At 55.9% G+C, this 17,470-nt stretch overlaps 2 protein-coding genes across 3 annotated transcripts in view; one reads left to right on the top strand and one right to left on the bottom strand.

The window, feature by feature from the left end:
* Positions 1-3,194, top strand: part of CUNH12orf10 (chromosome unknown C12orf10 homolog) — a 4,763-nt gene extending 1,569 nt beyond the window's left edge. The window contains exons 2-7 of the mRNA XM_006030612.1: positions 212-324; positions 580-739; positions 1,219-1,368; positions 1,872-1,994; positions 2,337-2,518; positions 2,827-3,194. Of these exons, the coding sequence (XP_006030674.1) occupies positions 212-324; positions 580-739; positions 1,219-1,368; positions 1,872-1,994; positions 2,337-2,518; positions 2,827-3,001 (903 nt within the window). The 3' untranslated portion in view covers positions 3,002-3,194. The remainder of the gene's footprint in view (positions 1-211; positions 325-579; positions 740-1,218; positions 1,369-1,871; positions 1,995-2,336; positions 2,519-2,826) is intronic.
* Positions 3,195-6,128: 2,934 nt separating this feature from the next.
* AAAS (aladin WD repeat nucleoporin) overlaps positions 6,129-17,470 on the bottom strand; it is a 12,402-nt gene continuing 1,060 nt past the window's right edge. The window contains exons 3-16 of one of the 2 annotated variants that reach the window (XM_006030585.3): positions 15,872-15,927; positions 14,865-14,956; positions 14,204-14,250; positions 13,936-14,034; positions 12,442-12,585; positions 11,999-12,119; positions 10,974-11,098; positions 10,725-10,785; positions 10,254-10,344; positions 9,689-9,782; positions 8,982-9,049; positions 7,950-8,022; positions 7,048-7,132; positions 6,140-6,621 (exon numbers count right to left, since the gene is read on the bottom strand). In XM_006030585.3, coding sequence (XP_006030647.1) covers positions 6,475-6,621; positions 7,048-7,132; positions 7,950-8,022; positions 8,982-9,049; positions 9,689-9,782; positions 10,254-10,344; positions 10,725-10,785; positions 10,974-11,098; positions 11,999-12,119; positions 12,442-12,585; positions 13,936-14,034; positions 14,204-14,250; positions 14,865-14,956; positions 15,872-15,927 — 1,303 coding nt within the window. In that variant the 3' untranslated portion in view covers positions 6,140-6,474. Of the gene's footprint in view, positions 6,622-7,047; positions 7,133-7,949; positions 8,023-8,981; positions 9,050-9,688; positions 9,783-10,253; positions 10,345-10,724; positions 10,786-10,973; positions 11,099-11,998; positions 12,120-12,441; positions 12,586-13,935; positions 14,035-14,203; positions 14,251-14,864; positions 14,957-15,871; positions 15,928-17,470 lie in introns of both variants that reach the window. The other variant, XM_014523155.2, reaches the window with a different exon arrangement.

The following is a 17,470-nucleotide window of genomic DNA, read 5'->3' as shown; positions in this document are numbered from 1 at the left end:
CCCCCCTCCCCGGGACCCCCCCCAACGCAGCACCCTGGGGTCTGTGCCCCCCCTCCCAGCCTGCCCCAGGGCTTTGGGGTGTCCAGGGCTCCCACCTGCCTTACGGGGACCCCGGTGCAGGTGGGGCTGGGGGTGTTTGTGGGTCCCATCCCCAGTGCGCGGTGAGGGGGGGGGCCTCCAGCCCCCTCACGGGCACCTTCCCTCCCCCAAGGATGCAGAGATCGTGCGGACGCGGGAGCCCCAGCTGCTGGCCCAGTGCGACGTGGTGGTGGACGTGGGCGGCGAGTACGACCCGCAGCGGCACCGCTACGACCATCACCAGAGGTGAGCCCGGGCCCCTTCCCCGTCTCCCTTTGCAAGAGGGAGCGGGCCAGAGTCTGGAGCATGGCACTGGTTCTCCGGACACCAGCTTGGCCCCGTACCTGCCGGGAACCCCAGTGGCTTGGCTTTGCCCTGCCTCAGTTTCCCCTCCTTGGACTCTGAGCCGCAGGGTCCATGCAGCACCCGGCGCCGCGGGGTCCAGCTGCCTGTGCTGGGGGGCGGGGGAGGCCACGGGGCTGATTCTCCGGGGCCGGGCAGGTCCTTCTCGCAGTCCATGCACGACCTGAGGCCCGACAAGCCGTGGACGACCAAGCTGAGCAGCGCGGGGCTGGTGTACTTGCACTTCGGCTCCCAGATCCTGGCCCACCTGCTGGGGCGCGCGGAGGACGACCCCGTGGTGCAGCTGCTGTACGATAAGGTATGTGGCAGGGGGGGTGCTAGGGGAGTCCTAACAGCGACTGCCCTGTGCAGGAAAGGTCCCTGCTCTACCTGCCCCTCCCCTCCCGGACCTGGAAACGGGGCAGAACCCAGGAGTCCTAGCTCCCTGCCAGCTGCCACTGCATTGGCACAGCTCGTGGCGTACTCTGTGTGGCACCCACAGCACCCTTGAAGGGAGCTCTGAGCACCGTGGCTGCCTGGTTGAGGATTGCTGCGCTAGACCCCACTTGCTAGGGAGAGACGCATGGCATCCATGGCCTCCTGGGCTTCCCTTGGCGCTCTCCCACCAGTCACGCTTGCTTCAGGTAGCAGTGCCAGCCTACGGGGTCTTCTCTGCGGCACAGTGGGTCACGGGAGCAGGCGACCCTCCAAGGCAGGCTCAGATCCGGACTCCTTGGGTGTTTTGGGGACAGGAGGGACTGTCCCGCTGAGCCCTACCACCTCCTTCTGCCCCGGCAGCTCTATGAGAACTTCATGGAGGAGATCGATGCCATCGACAATGGGGTGGCACAGTTGGACGGGAAGCCCCGCTATGCCATGACCACGGGCCTGAGTGCTCGCGTCAGCTTCCTCAACCCCCGCTGGAACGACCCCAACCAGGACACTGAGGTGAGGCCTGTGGGGAATCAGGGGTGGGAGCAGGGAAGAGAGGGCAATTCATGAGACCAGAAGTGCCCCCGAAATCGTTCAGCTGTCGCGCGGGGGGATGACATCTTCAAAGACGTCACTGGGCACATGTAGAGGGAGGAGCTGATCCCGGCATAGATCAGGCTGTACCATGGTTACACATGGAGGGGGAGAAGCAGATGAAGGTAGGGGGTGGGCTGGACCATGAGGCATGTAGCAGGGAGCAGATACAGGTGACCTGTCCCATGGACACGTGTGTAGAGGAAGAAGCCACATGGCGTCAGGACTCTCAGCCTCGCCAGCCAGAAACCAGCTGGACCCACTCCCCCTCATGCTGCCATGGATGGGCACCTGCTCTTCCTGCACAGGGTAGAGCTGAGCACCCCCCAGGGTCCAGGGATGCCCTGGAAGGTGGGTGGCAGAGTGGGCCTGACTGTGCGCCTGGGTTAGGCCGCTCCTATACCGGCTGTCTTCCCCCCCTGCAGACCCAGTTCCAGAAGGCGATGGAGCTGGTGAAGGCCGAGTTCCTGGACCGGCTGGATTACTACCACCGCGCCTGGCTGCCCGCCCGCACCCTGGTGGAGGATGCCGTTCAGAAGCGCTTTGAGGTACCTTCTGCCCTGGGGAGGCACCCTGGCCTTCTACAAGGCTATTGCTAAGCCAGGACCTGCCCCCACAGCACAGGGATACAACCCAGGAGTCCTTGCTCCCAGCATGGCCCCTGCTGGGATGGTCTCTGCTCTTGCCAAGCGCATGGGTTTCCTTTGGCAGTAACAATTATCTGTACTACAGAGCTTGTGGGCATCATAGATGAAGGGCAGGCGAGGGTCCACTCCCAGTCGGCAAAGTGAGGGGAGCTGGGGGGGTGCCAGGTCCCAGCAAGGGGGGTATTGACATCCTGGGCAAGGCGCACAGAGCCCCATGCTTCTCCCTGCCTCCCTGTCCCCCAGGTGGACCCCAGTGGGGAGATCCTGGTGCTGCCGAGAGGCAGCTGCCCCTGGAAGGAGCACCTCTTCAGCCTGGAGGCAGAGCTGGGTGTGGAGACGCCCATCAAGTTCGTGCTGTACCCAGACCAGAACGGGCGGTGGCGCGTACAGAGTGTCCCTGCCGCGCTGCACAGCTTCCACAGCCGGTGAGGCCCCCCCTCCCCCCATGTACCCTCAAGGTGGGGGTAGTGGGGTCTGAGCTGGCTACTGCCTGTCTACAGGGAGGGTAGATCACAGGCTGGCATGTGGCCCTAAGTGATTTAGAAGCTTCAGTCCCATTTAGGGGGTCTAAAGAGAGCTGAGACCCCTAAATCTTTTAGGCTGAGTGATTTGCCCCAAATCTCACGGGAAGCTGGTGGTGAAGTGGGGCTGGGGGCCTACCCTTGTCTGTGCAGCTCTGGCATCGGACTGCCAGCCCCTGCCTGTCCCTAATTCCCTCCCTCTCTGGGCACAGGCTACCCCTCCTGGAGGCATGGCGCAGCCTCCGTGACCAGGAGCTCTCACAGCTGAGTGGGATCCCCGGCTGCATCTTTGTGCACACCAACGGCTTCATCGGGGGCAACCAGACACAAGAAGGCGCCTTGCTGATGGCACAGAAGACGCTGGCACTGGACTCGCAGGGCAGCTGAGACCCAACACCCCCAACTTTGCAGTGGAGGGGAATGGAGGATCCCCTGTCCTCCCAGCAGCTCAGGCTGGGGGCAGGAGGAGGAGGCAGCAGCTCCCTGAGGCACTGAGGTGCAGTGCCTATTGGACTAGGGCGGGCGCTAGCTGAGAGAATCATCCTTACACAGAGAGGACTAAATAAAGTGGCACAACTGGGCGCTGGGTCAGTCTGTGCTGGTGCTGGGGGGGGTGGGCATTTAGGGTGAACTGTCTGGGCTGGCTCTGGAGGCATGAGGGGAGGCTGCCTGGGCAAGGCCTGCTGCCCAGCAAGCCACACATCTGGGGCGTGAGATCCCACAGGACTCCAAGATCGACCTGTGCGCCCAGAGCACAGCTGTCCTGGCACTGCAGGAGGCCAGCAAAACCTGCCTGGGGCCTCTTCGAGGAAGCCAACCTCTGCACCATCTATGCCAAGGGCATCCAGCTGCATCCTTGCGAGAGGGCCTGAAGGACCGCAGCATTTCCCATCTTGCCTGCTAGGAAACAACTCCAAGGGACCTGAAAGGGAGAGTGACCTGGGTCTGATCAGGGGTTTTCCCCAGTTCCTCTCACTTGCGGTCAAGTCTGATCCAGAAACTGTGTCCTTCCCTCCCCTGCTCAATAGCTGTGGGTGCCCCTTTTCTCCAGGAACAGGTTGGGTCCGTTTGTGAATGGGGCTGGAATGAGTCTGCCCTGCCCCAATCCCTGGGTGCCACAGCCCAGTATCAGCGGGGTGGGGGAGGTCCTGTATGGTGCTGCTCATAGGGCTGGGCAGGCTCCAGAGTGCCAGGGAGGGGAAGAGAGGCACTAGCCTCCAGCCCATTCCCACCCCCTTGAGCTCCAGGGTGTGGTGGGGCAGAGCTCACAGCCATCCCCAGGTAGCTGGGGCTTGGAGGATGTGCCCTAGGCCTGGACAGAAGCAGCCCAGTGGTACCCTCACCTCTGCTTCAGGATCACCCCCACTCTAGCCACAGCCCCTGGGTTGCTGTGAGCCATGAAGACCCAGGGGCTGATCCCCCTCCCCTTCTAACCCTTTGCCTGCTGGACTGCAGCGGCCCAGAGCCCTGCCCCACACTGCCATGTGGTCCCCAGCCCTGCCCCATGGGCTCTGCCACCTGCACCTGCCCTCCTGTTGGGGCAGCGTGCTGGGCCCTTAGGTGGGTGGGGTGTGTGGAGGGATAGGGCACTGCCTGGGCTTCCCCTGCAGCGCTCAGCACTAAGCTGGGTGCAGCCTCTGCTCTGGGTGGGGGAAAGCGGTCAGGTTGGGGCTGCTCCCAGCTCTGCACCACCCTCACTGTGTGCTGGGACCATGTGGGGCACAGGTGCGTGGGGAGCAAGGCCAGGAGTCTGGGTACCCTGCAAGCCCCCTCACCCTGCCCCACTAGAGCTGGGAGCCAAACTCAGGAGTCCAGGCTCCTCTGAAGCTATCACAAGCCCCTGATCTTCCCCAGTGCTGAAGGTAGAACCCAGGCATCCAGACTCCACCGGTGCCCTCACTTCTGCCCTGAGCTGGAGTCTGGGCTCTGTCAGAGGCATCTGGTATGATGCTGGACATGCACAGGTCCCTCTGGAAGACACCTGCTCAGTGCTATCCTTTAATTGCAGAGAGCCGAGACCAGGCAGGAGGGAAGTCAGACAACCCTAAGCTTAGGCCAGATCTATAGGGCTTCAAAACGCTCTCATTTCTTTCTCCGGTGCCTCCTCCCTGCAGCCTGAGCCACTTGAGCGGCTTTTTAATGCACAAACAAAGCGAGCAACAGCTTCCTGCTGGCACAGACAGTGGGGGTGTGACTGGCTCTGCCCTCTCACCATGTTCGTTACAGCTGGCCTCTTGCTTCCTGCTGGCTCCTAGGGCTGCAGGGCTCTGCGGCACGAAGCAGGGGTATCAGAGTCAACCCTCCCGGGGACTCCGAGTGCAGGAGCTCTAACAGCAGCTGCCAATACGTCGCCTCAGGCTCTGCTGAGGGCAAGTCGTTAAAAGCAGAGAACACAGGGAGTTGCCACAAGCCATCGTTGCAAATGGCGAGTGTCTGGGGTCCCGTCTGGCAGGGGGTCTGAGGAAGTCATCATCAGCCCACTCCTCAACCAACAGTCGGAAGTCTCTTCGCTCCCAGGGGCAGAGACTCTGAGGATCAGGACACACCGCCCAAGCTGTAATCCGTGCAAATGCAGTCCTGGTGGCTGATATCTCCTGTTCAGAAGCAGAGGGTACTTTTCACATCTGCATCTCCTCCTCTACTGAATCCCACTCAGCTCTGCTTCCTCCTGCCCTGCAGCAGCATGTCCACTAGATTCCCAAGGAATGGGCCATATCATCTTGCCTATCACACGTTCCTGAATGAGACATGCAGCTGGTTTTTGAAAGGCAGAATAGAGGAAAACAAGATCTTGCAGATACTAAGGAGCAACACACTGCTCCCTGGGGAGGAGGTGCAGTCTTATTTCATTTTCCCACCAATAACAGTATGTGATGCAACTGTATTTCCCCACTTATAACACCCACCACAATTTCCAGCAGCCGATTTTTGGAAAAACAGATGTCATAGGCGAGGCAATAGGATGTTTCTTTTCAGCCTGTTCTGAACTGTTGGTTTTATCCACAGCCTCTGTGCAGGCCTCTCAAGGACCACTACTAGACTACATATATTTGACCACAGCTACAAAGCCACCAGCAAACCAAGTGAAAATCCCAAAGCCTCCTCTACTGAAGGCGGGTCTAGCAATTCAGTCACTAGCCTGGGGCTTGCATGATCTGGATTCAACTCCCCGCTGCCTCAGAGCTGATATAAGAATACCTCTGTTGCGAGACAGCCCTGGTCTGTGCAGCAATCTAGCCCAGGACCTGGGCACAATCCTGGGCCCGTGCAATCAGTTAAGTTGCTTTTATATAAAGCTGGTCAGAGATGCCCCAAGTAAGAAAGGTCACCTATACAGGACACCTGGGTTCCACACCTTACGGACCTTAAAATAGCCCCTTCCCTGCTCCACGCAGCCAGCTGCACACCTGTATGCAACACAGCACCAAGGGTAAGTCAGTAGCCAGGAATGAACTCAGGCCCTTCGGATTCCAAGCCAGTCTGCTCTACAGAGACCCAGACCCCGGCGCAGTAGCTGGATTCAGACACTTCTAGAGAAGCCAGACAAAAAGGGAGACAAAGCTTGACCTTTAATCTGCGTAGCACCACGCGGGCTGCTACATCCACCCACACAGCACAGAGGTGTCCCCAGCCCTGCACAGATACCACTGGATACAAATCCATTCAGTCCATCCAGCAGCCTCCGCCCAATCCCTGTGCATGTCCCCACTGGAAGGGAAAAGCCCACTTCAGGTCAGGCTCAAGGAGGAAGCAACAACCACGAGGTGTCCTATGGTTACCCAGCACTGCAATCCAGTTTTACTGGGAGGTCCAAAGGGGCTTGAACAGCAGTCCGACCTTAGGCCCCCAAGCATCAGGCTTCACAGCTCTGAGAACAGGGGCTGCTCACGTACCCTGGTGCTGCTCCTGCTCAGGGATGCCATGGGACTGTGGCTGGGGCTGAAGCAAGGGAACTGGGCGCCCACAAAGAAGAAGGGGATATGGCTGATCCGTCCTGTAGACCAGCACTGGGTGGGAGAAGAAAGAGAGAGAATAGAGCATGGACACTGAACCAGCACTGGGCACACCAGCCCTCTGCCCTATCGGAGCCTGGCTCTGGTGCCATCTGCCCACACCATCGGCCTCGTGGCCGTAGGCCAACGGACCCCAAGTCAGGGTAGTGGCAATGGGCGTATTCCCACTGCCAGCAGAGCTAGCCATGTCCCACCCCACCACATCCAGAGCTAGCTTCTGTTTGCTGCTGCCTGGCCACTCCAGGAACAGTCTTCCTGCTGCAGAATGTGCGCCAAGAAGAAATCCAATTCAGCCATCAGGGTCTGTGCAGGGCGTTGGGAAATCTTGAGACCATCTCAGCTAAGCTAAACTAAGCTAAGCTAAACTAAGCTAAGCTGGCCCTGCATACCTGGAAAAGCCCATAACAAAGCTGCACTCACCACAGTCAAGAGGGCCCCCTTCTTAAAGCAGGGATGGAAAGCGATGAGCTGTGGCTGAGCTCCTGGCTCGCCCTGTACGAAGCCGCTGGAGAGAGAAAGAACAGTTACTGCCTAGGTAGCTCTGTGCTGATCACAACAGATCAACCCCCTTCATGATGGGCATCAGTATGGGCTATGGGTCTTAGACCTCCTCTGGCCCTCATGCCTGGCTAGGAAAGCAGCACTAAAGCTGCTGCATTTGCTTCTCAAATGTGGATAGGAGCTGAGGGCTGAGTTGCACCTCAGACAGACTTAAAACGTGACAACTTCAGAGAGGGCAGGCAACTGCTACGTGGTGTGGACCAGCTGATCTGATGCACCCGGGTCCCTACACACTTGGTGCAGACAGAAATAGTGCCTAAACCATGTTAAATTTGCCACGGAATGAAACGGCAGTCAACTGCAACAGTTCAGCTCACAGATGGAGCAGCTGTGAAGCACTCAAGTGCTTTAATTCTGGTGTGCCTAGCCTGCGGCACATGAGCCACAAGTGCCACTCCACAAGTGGCTCATGTAGCCTGTGTGTGTGTGGCACACAGTAAATTAGGGAAGGGACTAGCAGCTCAGGCAGGAAGCAGGGGAAGGGGATCAGAGTGGCACTCAGGAGGGTGCGGAGCTAATTTGTAGCCTGCCTGCCAAGGAGGCTGGCCCCACTATTTTATTGCTGGTCCATCTACACCCTCTGAAGGAAAAGCACCAAGAACAGGGCACATTCTCCTGCCAGAAATCACACTGGAGAAATGGTCCTGCTCAGACAGGAGCCAGGGGTTTGGTGGAGAAGTCCTATAGCTGTGAAATCTCCAGCAGAACAGACCCTTTGCCTTTGAAATCAAAGGGCTACCATTTAAGCCAACAACACACACCATGGCAGGAGTTCGAACACTGGGCTGTTGCGAGTACGAAACACAGCGATGACTGTCCTGCTTCCAGGGTTTCCTGGAGAAGAAAGACAAGAAAGTGGTGTGTTAGTTGTTATGTCTGAAAAACAGGAACAGCTGTGCGAGTTAAAAGGGGAAAACCACGAGAGAGGGTTGGAGAAGGCAAAGGCACGAGCGCACAGGAAACAGCTGTGACAGCACACACCCACAGGACTGTGGATAACACTCAATTAGCAAGCTTCATCTCATTTGTGAAGGGATCCCACTGGCTGAAACATCCACCTTCCTCCTCTGCTTGACAGCTCTGAACCAGACTGCCACAAAGTCTGGACAGAAACGAACTTAACCTCCTGTCCCTTGGAACATGAAGCTAAAAAACTGGGGAAAGCAATGTCTGAGATGGGGCTTTCCAAACACTTAAGTGATGTACCCCAATGGGTCTTGGATGCCATGGTGCTTAAATATAAGGAGCAGGCATAGGGGGATTAGAGCAGCATCCTGGGAAACAGGGGTCTGGGCCTAGGTCCCTGCTTCTCCACACACTTCCTGTGCGAGGGGGCATGGCATTTTGTACCCAACCACCTTGCAATCCCCACACAAGGGAGTGAGGCAGGCAGCACCATTCTGGCTATTGCACAGATGGGCAACGAGGCACAAAGGCTAAGGGATGCCCAATATCACAGAGGACATGTATGACAGGGCTGCGTGGGCCGAGTCAGGGTCCCCCAAGGCCCAGGCTGGCACCCTAAGCAGGTGCCAGCTTCTCCCCTTCGGGAAGTCCCACCCCAGATGACCAGGGCCGACCCCCCCCTCGAATCTGTCTCATCTCCCCTTTCTGACTCCTGCCTCAAGCACCTTGTGCATTATTTGGCTCCCAGGTCCGCCACTTGTCCCTGTTTAACATTATGCCAAGTGTGGAGACTGGACCTGCTCAGGCTCTATCTAGGCAGTACAGATCCAGAGTCCCAAGGAAGGGCCCATTCCAGGCTGGAGAGATGGATGGATCCAGAGTTTTACCTCTGATGATGACTGCAAGCCTCTCGCCGCTGGGGTCCCAGACCATGGAGTGTACTTCCCCGCCAATCCTGCAACCAACATACAGGGAGTTAAGAGCAGCTTGCACTAAGGCAGGGGAGACTCAGACTACACCTATGCCACTCAGGCTGGCAGACGATTCACTGCCAGGATCCCTGTATACCCATCCCACTGCAGCACCACAAATTCCCCGACTAGCTGGGCTCACAACTGTGCACAGACCCTCTGTTTCCCTGGTAGTGTGGCTCTGTTCCAGGCAGCCCTGTGCCTGTCTGATGGGAACAGAGGAGCACAGCTGGGTTATGCTAGCCATCTACCTCTGTTGGCCACCCCGGCTGTGCCAGCACAGGGATGATCCAGAAGTGCAAACACCATGGAAAGCCTCAGGACCAAGTCTGTGGGTGTTGACATGAGACCCTGGACAAAAAGTGAAAAGGCACTGCCTGTTTTCCAACTGGCTCTGGCAGATGTCACCAACCTCCATGGAAAATACCTCAAAACAAGAGCTGGAGGCAAACATGGAGGATGCCCCAATCATACTACACCTGGATACATGCAGCACAAACTGCCTGGACACATGTACGTGTATATGGCCATCTGCATCTTCCACTTGGGGCCTGAACCTGCAGAGCTGCTCCCAGCAGTCGCACCTCCCCTGCCTGCAGCACTGCTATGTGCCCGGTTCTCACCTCTCCTCCCCATACATCGTCTCAAAGGTGGTCTCTGACAGGTCTGCCACAATAGATGCCGTCTTGGGCCCTCCTACTTGCCCCTGCATCTCTCCTGCAAGAGAATAAGATGGAGGAAGATGAGTGCTGCCACTCAGACAGGGCTAATGAAGTCACAGGGCTGTGTGTGAAGCAACACAGACCACCAGCACTTTGCACCCACCACTAGGAGGAATATCAGGGTGGACAAACATGCAACAGATAGCGGTCTCCCAGGTCTGCACCACAGGAATCTGCAGTCTGGATTTTCTGCAAAAGGCTCACGAGAAAGAGATCCTACCACATACTACAAGAACTGGGGGGTGGCCCATGTCTCAGCCAAGTTTCATAACAGATTATTCTGTTCTGCCTCCCTAAAATTGTCCCTGCAGGTCCGAGTGCATAAAAAGCTCTCTCTGCTCCATGGGCTAAGCCAAGTCAGTGTGCACCATTCATCTACGCTGTTTGAAAAAAAAGTCACGTCCCAGCCCACAGACAGCTGCATTATGGCTTAGGAAGCCATGGAGGGGAGTGGGGGCAAACTCACCTTTGTACTCTGAGAAGGACAAGGAATAAATGACTGACTCCCCCAGAACTGTAAAGAGCAAGCGGCTGCCATCAGGGCTCCAGCAGCCTGTCTGAGAGGGGAAAAAAATAAAATAAAATCAGAGAGACATGCTTAAACCAGACAGCAGCGCTCAGGGTCTGTAGGCCAGTAACTTGGACCTGAAATTCCAGACATTGCACCTGCAGCACCCAAGTCCTTTCTCTGGATCTGGCTCTAAGTTCCTAAAGCAGCTAGGGCTGGTCTTGCCCTGGAGAAGCAAAGGGTATGCACTGGGCAGCTCAGCCCACAGTTAGGCCATCCACTGCTATGAATCTAGCGCACACAGCAGCACAAGGGGCTCAGTTTTCAGCTGCTCATCCCTTACCCACCCCAAGACCCAGTCACTCGACTCCCTCCCTCTCTTTAGCTCTGACCCAGGAGCAAGCCTATCACCACTGTGCACCAAAGTACCTGGCAACGGCCCTTGATGGTTGGCCACCTCTCACACGTCCACATCTGGGCTTCCCACACCCTGAAAGACAAGGTTTGGAATCAGCTCTTAAACCTCCGGGGATGAACAGTCCGGCCCTGATCCTCCCCGTGTATACCATCCTAAGAAATCATTTAGGAACATCAAGCTTACGTGCCCATAGTGGGGCACACAACCCTGCCTGGGAACCCCTACTTCATACCACACTCCCCATGGCCCTCAGCGCCCACCTGAACACGGCCGAGGGTGTAGCAGCTAGCACCTTGCTGCCATCTGGCGACCAAGCCAGATGGGTGACCCCGCCCCCTCCAAACCACTGCAGCTGGACACAGTTTTCAGTGGACACATCCCACACCTGGAGAGACACAGAAAAGAGGGGTGAAATCAGAGGGGAGTAGGAGTATACTGGCTGGTGGAGGAAGAGCTGGAAGCTAGAGAGGATCCAGGCATTGCTGCTGGGTTCAGTTGTCTCCCTGGTAGGTTTTTTCCTACAAGGGGAGAGTGTGACAAACACTGGCCATGCTTATGGTATTAGGCTCTACTGTGGATCTGGGAGAGAACCATTTCCCAGTGGGTAGGGCTGTAATCTGCTTGTTTGTGGGAGACATCTCCTTGCTCTATGCAGCTCCCTAAGCCTGTCCTGGTAAGGGAGACTCACCTAGCAAGTTCCAGCCTCATTGGCTGCAATCACTGGCCCACAACCACTTCCAACAACTTGGCTTGCCCCCATCAGATTAAACAAGCTACCTCCCTCAGACCCTTCCTGGCCCAGGAAACAAGGAGTGTCTGGGGCTTCTCACTTGGCAGCAGCTTGGCTATGAAGAAGTATGGGTCTATGGAGAAAGGAAAGAGGTGCTGGGTTGGGCCAGACCTGCTCAATGTACCTCAGTCCCCACCTATAATACCCATCTTGCTACAAGCATCTTAAGGCCCCCCCCCTCGCTATCCCTGCCCTGGGCACCTCCCAGGCAGCACTGCTAATGACCCATCAGCCTAATTTCTCATCCCCACCCCCACCATGCCAGCCATGGATCCTCCACAGTGCTCTGCTCCCAGACCTCAGTTCAGATTGCTGTTCCAGTGTCTCCCAGGAGAGCTGGCTACTGCTGCAGAACTGTGGAGCACGCTGAATGCCTTAGGAGGCTCTGAGCCCCTGGAGCAATGAGGCTGGGTCCATCCAGCAAAGAGCACCAGAGGCATTGCCAGCTCCACTCCAACCCCCACGGTGAACAACAAGGAGGTGGCTGTTACTCACGAGCATGGCTGTGTCAACCGGCGAGGCTGAAAGCAGCATCCCCCCACTGGGCGCCCAGGCCAGGCTGGTGACGGGACTGTGACCAGGATGGGAAAGCACCTGTGCACAACCAGAGGAAGGCCTGGGGGTGGGCAGGAAGTAAATAAATAAATAAATAAATGATGGCTAGCGCTATGCAAGCTGTTTGGGACCTGTTCCAGAAAGGACAGGTCTGCAGGCAACATGCCTGTCTACACAAAGCAGCTAGTTGGTGAGTCTTTATTCCTGAGCTTTGGCCCAATGCCCAGAGAATCAGGCTCTGTCAATAAGCTGCTTAGTTCACCTGGACAAGAGGAGCACTACAGCCCTGATAAGTGCATGGAATTTGGGCAATGCCTCATGTGGTGCTCACAACATGGGAGAGCAGCATGTGGGCCCCCAACCCCTCCCCAGTGGCTAGTTACCTGGTGGAAAGGGAAGTGGGGTCCAGGTGCCACACCAGCACACAGCTCTGGCATGCCACAGCAAGGATGGAGGCGCACAGTGGCTTCCAGGCCATGGAGGCCACATTTCTCTGCAAGCGATGCTTCAGGATGGGCACTGTGGCACTGCAAGAAAGCAAAAAGCAACACGGGTCAAGAGCACAGCAGGACTGCCTGATCCCCCCACATTTGCTACCGAGACATCCAGGCTCAATAGTCCTAGCAGGGGTGGTGACCGAGTGCATGTGCATCCTAAGCTAAACTAGCCAGAGCCTTCTGGTCCTAAAGCACCTCTGCTCTAAATGGAAGTTCAGGGAGGCCCAGGGTTAGGAGCCAGCCTGGGACATGAAGACCTGGATTCCAATTCTCTGCTCCACTAAAAGCTTCCAGAGCGACCTCAGAGACAGCCCTTTGTTCCCCTGTAAAACAGGAAGCCGGCTGAGCCCGAGGATAAATATGCTATAAGCTGTGAACTGCTTCCCTAAGTCAGGTCTGCGGACAACAAACAAGTCACATAGGTCTGCTGCAAAGGGGAGGCTATACAACACCAGGTGGACTGAAAGCAGGGGGATCTGGCCTCAAAATTAATCAGAACACACCAACACCTAGGAAACTTCCTTCCCACGTGGCCACCCCAGAAGCTGAGTGAAAACACCTCCTTGTACCAGCATGCTTGGTCACAGCCTTTCTGCTGTGCTGATCCCACTCCCAGCAGTCCTCCACACAGTGCCCAGACCCTGTCAGGGTCTAACTCTGGGCAAAAAAAAAAAAATCACAACACAGGACAGCCCAGCTGCAACACTCAGTGGTTCAAGGGGACGGGGAGATGACAGCGCACCTAGTCTCTTTAAGTGGTGCACCTGGGACTGCCTGGGCCCTAGTCCCAAGGGTTGATTTGGCTGTAGCCAGCATGAAAGCCCAGCCAGGCACTGGAGCCTGCCTGGGGGAACACCGGCTGCGTTTCAGAATGAACTGGGAAAGTCTTCTCTTAAGAAAGCTTTTACTTGCCTGCTGAGACCCACTCGGAGAGTGGGGAGACCTGCAGGAGAAACGAGAAGCAGTGACACTCAAGGGGAAAGGGAGAGACACCGCCCCTAGCCAAGTCACTCCCATGCCAGCAAGGTGCGTTCTCAGCTACTCTACTGGCTGTGCCACTGCATGGGAAAAGCATCATTCCAGGCTGCATGTCAGACGTGCTCTGCTCCCCTACTACTATGCCAGGAAATGAACCAGGGGCTCACTGATTTGTCTCTCCCTTTCCAAGCGCTGGATGAAGCAGAGCAAAGCCACACTCCTATGGCTCCCAAGTGCTCACAGCACAAGCTCCCAGACCCCAGGAACAGGGATTGACAGAGGTCTTCACCCAAGAAGCAGAGGCATAATAGCACTAAAACACAGAGTTATGATCACCACAGCTTTGAAACACAGACATCTTCACTCTGCTGGCTGCAACAGGAGCAGCCCAACGCACCTCACCTGTTTGTGTTGTACACTCGGATAGAGTCATCCAATAGGGCCACAGCAAACTTGCTGGTATGGGGGTGCCAAGCAAAAGCCCGGATGGAGCAACCAGCCCTGGAAACACAAGAAAGGGGGGGTCACATGTGAGAAACTGATGCCTGAGACTGGAGTCATACCGCCCTTCCTCCCTCCATATGTGCTAGGAACTTGGACACCACAGCCATGGGCCACGCTACAGGCCTAAGTTGATACACACGCTGCAGTCTTAACACACAGAACTTACCAGTCCACTGCCTGGGAGAACTCTGCTATCATGTCTTCACTTGTTAGCTTTGAGAAAAGGAAAAATGGGAGAAGAATTAAGCACTTCAGTGGCAGATCATGCCAACAGAGGGCAGTGTCAGTTTGTTTCCAACTGGCAACACTATCCTCCTGTTCTCCCTTTATAATGAATGAGAGAAGGGGATAACTCATGCCCTCTGCCTGTATGGTCTGTGTCTGGATTACACTGGTAGGTCCCACAGACAGCTGTGACTTAATAGATCAGGCCAAGAGTCAGGCAACCTGGGTTCTCATTGCCAGTGATTTACTAAGCCAGGTAGCACAAGCTACTTGTTCTCCAGGCCTCAGCTTTGCCCCTCTAATGATACCAACCCCCTGAGCAGAGAGATGAAAAAATGCTGCAAGTAAAAAGTTGCATTTTTATGGCTGGTGTGGGGCGTCTGCCATCTGCCAGTCACACTGCTAGATGAGTCAGCCACCAACGGACATGCAAGTCTGGATCATTTAATGGTAAAGCAACATGGTATGAATCCAACATTAGCATTCCCGCTCGTGTGGCTAAAGACCGTGCTTTATGATCAGGGTAACCCAACCCTCACCGAGCACAAGCAAGCATGGGAAGGCAGGCAGATGCACAAGGAGAGATAAGCTGGAGCACTCACCGACAAATGGGGGAAGAGGGAACCATGGAGAGAAGAAACCCAGTGGCACACAGCCAGGGCGTAGCGTGATCCTGTCTTCACCCACTGGAGAACTAGAGAACAGACCTGAGTGAGAGGGTTGCCACTTCCCCAAAATGGGGGCATGCAATTGGATTCAGAGCTAACGGGGACCCAGGAATAGGCACGCACCAGCACCCCTCAGGGCATTATGGGTGTAACAAGTCAGGTGTAAATCCTGCAGTACTGTCCTTTCTCAAAGGACCCCCTAGTACCACAGAAATCCACATGCCTAGAGCTGAAAGGCAGCAAGGGAGGGAGAGGCAAGTCCCAGTGAAGAGCTGTAGGTCTCCAAGGTCAGCTAGGGCCCCTGAACAGTGACAGGCTCAGAGTGCAATTTGCTGGTTTAACAAGACAGCAAATTTCACACTGCGAATGGAAGGGAAATACAGTCCAGCCTCCACAGCACTGGCTTGTGGAACCCTTTGCCACTAGATGCTGCTGGGGCTATACGTTTGGTAGGCTTCAAAAGAGACTTACAGAAATGAGACAGGTCAATTAGACTAGACATTAGGAAGAACTTCTTCACAGTTAGAGTGGCCAAAGTCTGGAATGGGCTCCCAAGGGAAGTGGTGCTCTCCCCTACCCTGGGGGTCTTCAAGAGGAGGTTAAATAGGCACCTAGCTGGGGTCAAATAAACCCAGCTCTCTTTCCTGCCTATGCAGGGGGTCAGACTCGATGATCTATTGAGGTCCCTTCCGACCCGAATATCTATGAATCTAGGTCCCAGAGTAAGGGTTAAAATGGCAGTGTCCAAACCCCAGTGCTTGGGCAGAGATCAAAACCCTTCGGCTTCAGGGATTTAGCGGAGTGGTGAGGTAAGGGGAGGACACAGACATGTCCAGAAGACGGCAGCAGTACAGAACAGGGATGAGGGCATTAGGAGACTGCTACCTTATCCCTCGAAGACACTGGTTGGGGAAGGGAAATGAAGCTTTGGCCCGACTCACCTTCCTCCTCTGCGTTGGCGATCTCACTAAGCACCCCGCACACACCCACATCGCGCCTGGAGATGGAAAACTCGTAAATCTCCTGTGTGCCAGCAGGATGGATGCCCTGGGTAGTGACCCTTCCCCAACACTGCTGGTCCCTGGCTTGGAATCCCTGAACTCAAGTTTCTGCTCTGCTAAAGACTCCTTGAATGACTTTGAGCAAGTCACTTAGCTTCTTTGCCACACACTAAAGACAGCAAGATGCCCCAAACTGTCTCCACTTCCATTGCTCCAGACTGATCCAACCCATCCTACTGGGACCCCTGGCAAGACTGGACACTGAATCTGGTGGCAGGACCCTGGAGACAGAGCTACATGTTGTTTTGAAGCTGCCCACCGTCCTGTTCCATTTTTTCCCTTATTGCCAAAAGCACCAAGCCCTGGCTCCCTTCCTCCAACAGCCACCGCCTGCCATCAGGCAACCCCATGGTCCCACACACCCAAATTCACCCTGCCTCCCAGCTGTGGACACTTGCCACTATCCCAAGGGAAGACCATATCTATGCCTGCTGCCTCCTGACTCACTTTGACCCCATTCTTGGCTATCCTTGGAAGTAAAAAAAAAAACAAAACAAAAAACTGACCCATTTGCCAGCTTCCCTCCCCCACAACCCTCCCTGCTCTGAAATTCCAGGAGATTTAGGTGGAAAGGATCCCTCCCACTTCTAGCAGCAATACAGCTGCCTTCAGAGCAGCACAAGCTTTACCTTCCTCAGTTCCAAACACACATTAAAGGACACCCTGCTTCTATCAGTCACTAGATCAGAGAGTGATGAGCACAGGTCTCTCACCCCATTCTCATTAAAAAACTAGGGGACTGTGGCGTCAACACCTACACAGTCAATTGGGTCACTAACTGGCTGGAGGGTGGTAGTGGATGGGTCTTATTTGACCTGGAGGGATGTGGGCAGTGGGGTTCCGCAGGGCCCGGTCCTCGAGCCCGCACTGTTCAACATCTTCATCAGCAACTTGGACGAGGGGGTAAAAAGCTCCTTGTTTAAATTCGCAGACAACACTAAGATGTGGGGGGAAGTGAGCATAGTAGAAGGGAGGAATAGGCTGCAATCGGACCTAGACAGGTTACAGGGGTGGGTGGATGAGAACAGGATGGGTTCAACACTGACAAGTGCAAGGTGCTCACCTGGAGGAGGGGAAGAACCAGCAGCACACCTACAGGCTGGGGAACTCCCTTCTTGTCAGCGCAGAGGCAGAAAAGGATCTTGGAGTCATTATTGATGCCAAAATGAACATGGGCCGACAGTGTGGGGACGCGGTCAGGAAGGCCAACCGCACCTTGTCATGCATCCACAGATGCATCTCAAGCAGGTCCAAGGAGGTGATCCTCCCCCTCTATGCAGCACTGATCAGGCCGCAGTTGGAGTACTGCATCCAGTTCTGGGTGCCGCACTTCAGGGGGGATGTGGCCAGCATGGAGAGGGTCCAGAGGAGGGCCACTCGCGTGATCAGGGGGCAGCGGGGCAGGTCCTATGAGGAGAGGCTACAGGACCTGAACCTGTTCAGCCTCCACAAGAGAAGGCTGAGGGGGGATCTAGTGGG

Source organism: Alligator sinensis, unplaced genomic scaffold, assembly GCF_000455745.1.
Source record: "Alligator sinensis unplaced genomic scaffold, ASM45574v1 scaffold1542_1, whole genome shotgun sequence".
Classification (NCBI taxonomy): domain Eukaryota; kingdom Metazoa; phylum Chordata; order Crocodylia; family Alligatoridae; genus Alligator; species Alligator sinensis.
The sequence above is the reverse complement of the archived record's forward strand: the minus strand, read 5'-3'. Positions and strand labels throughout refer to the sequence as shown.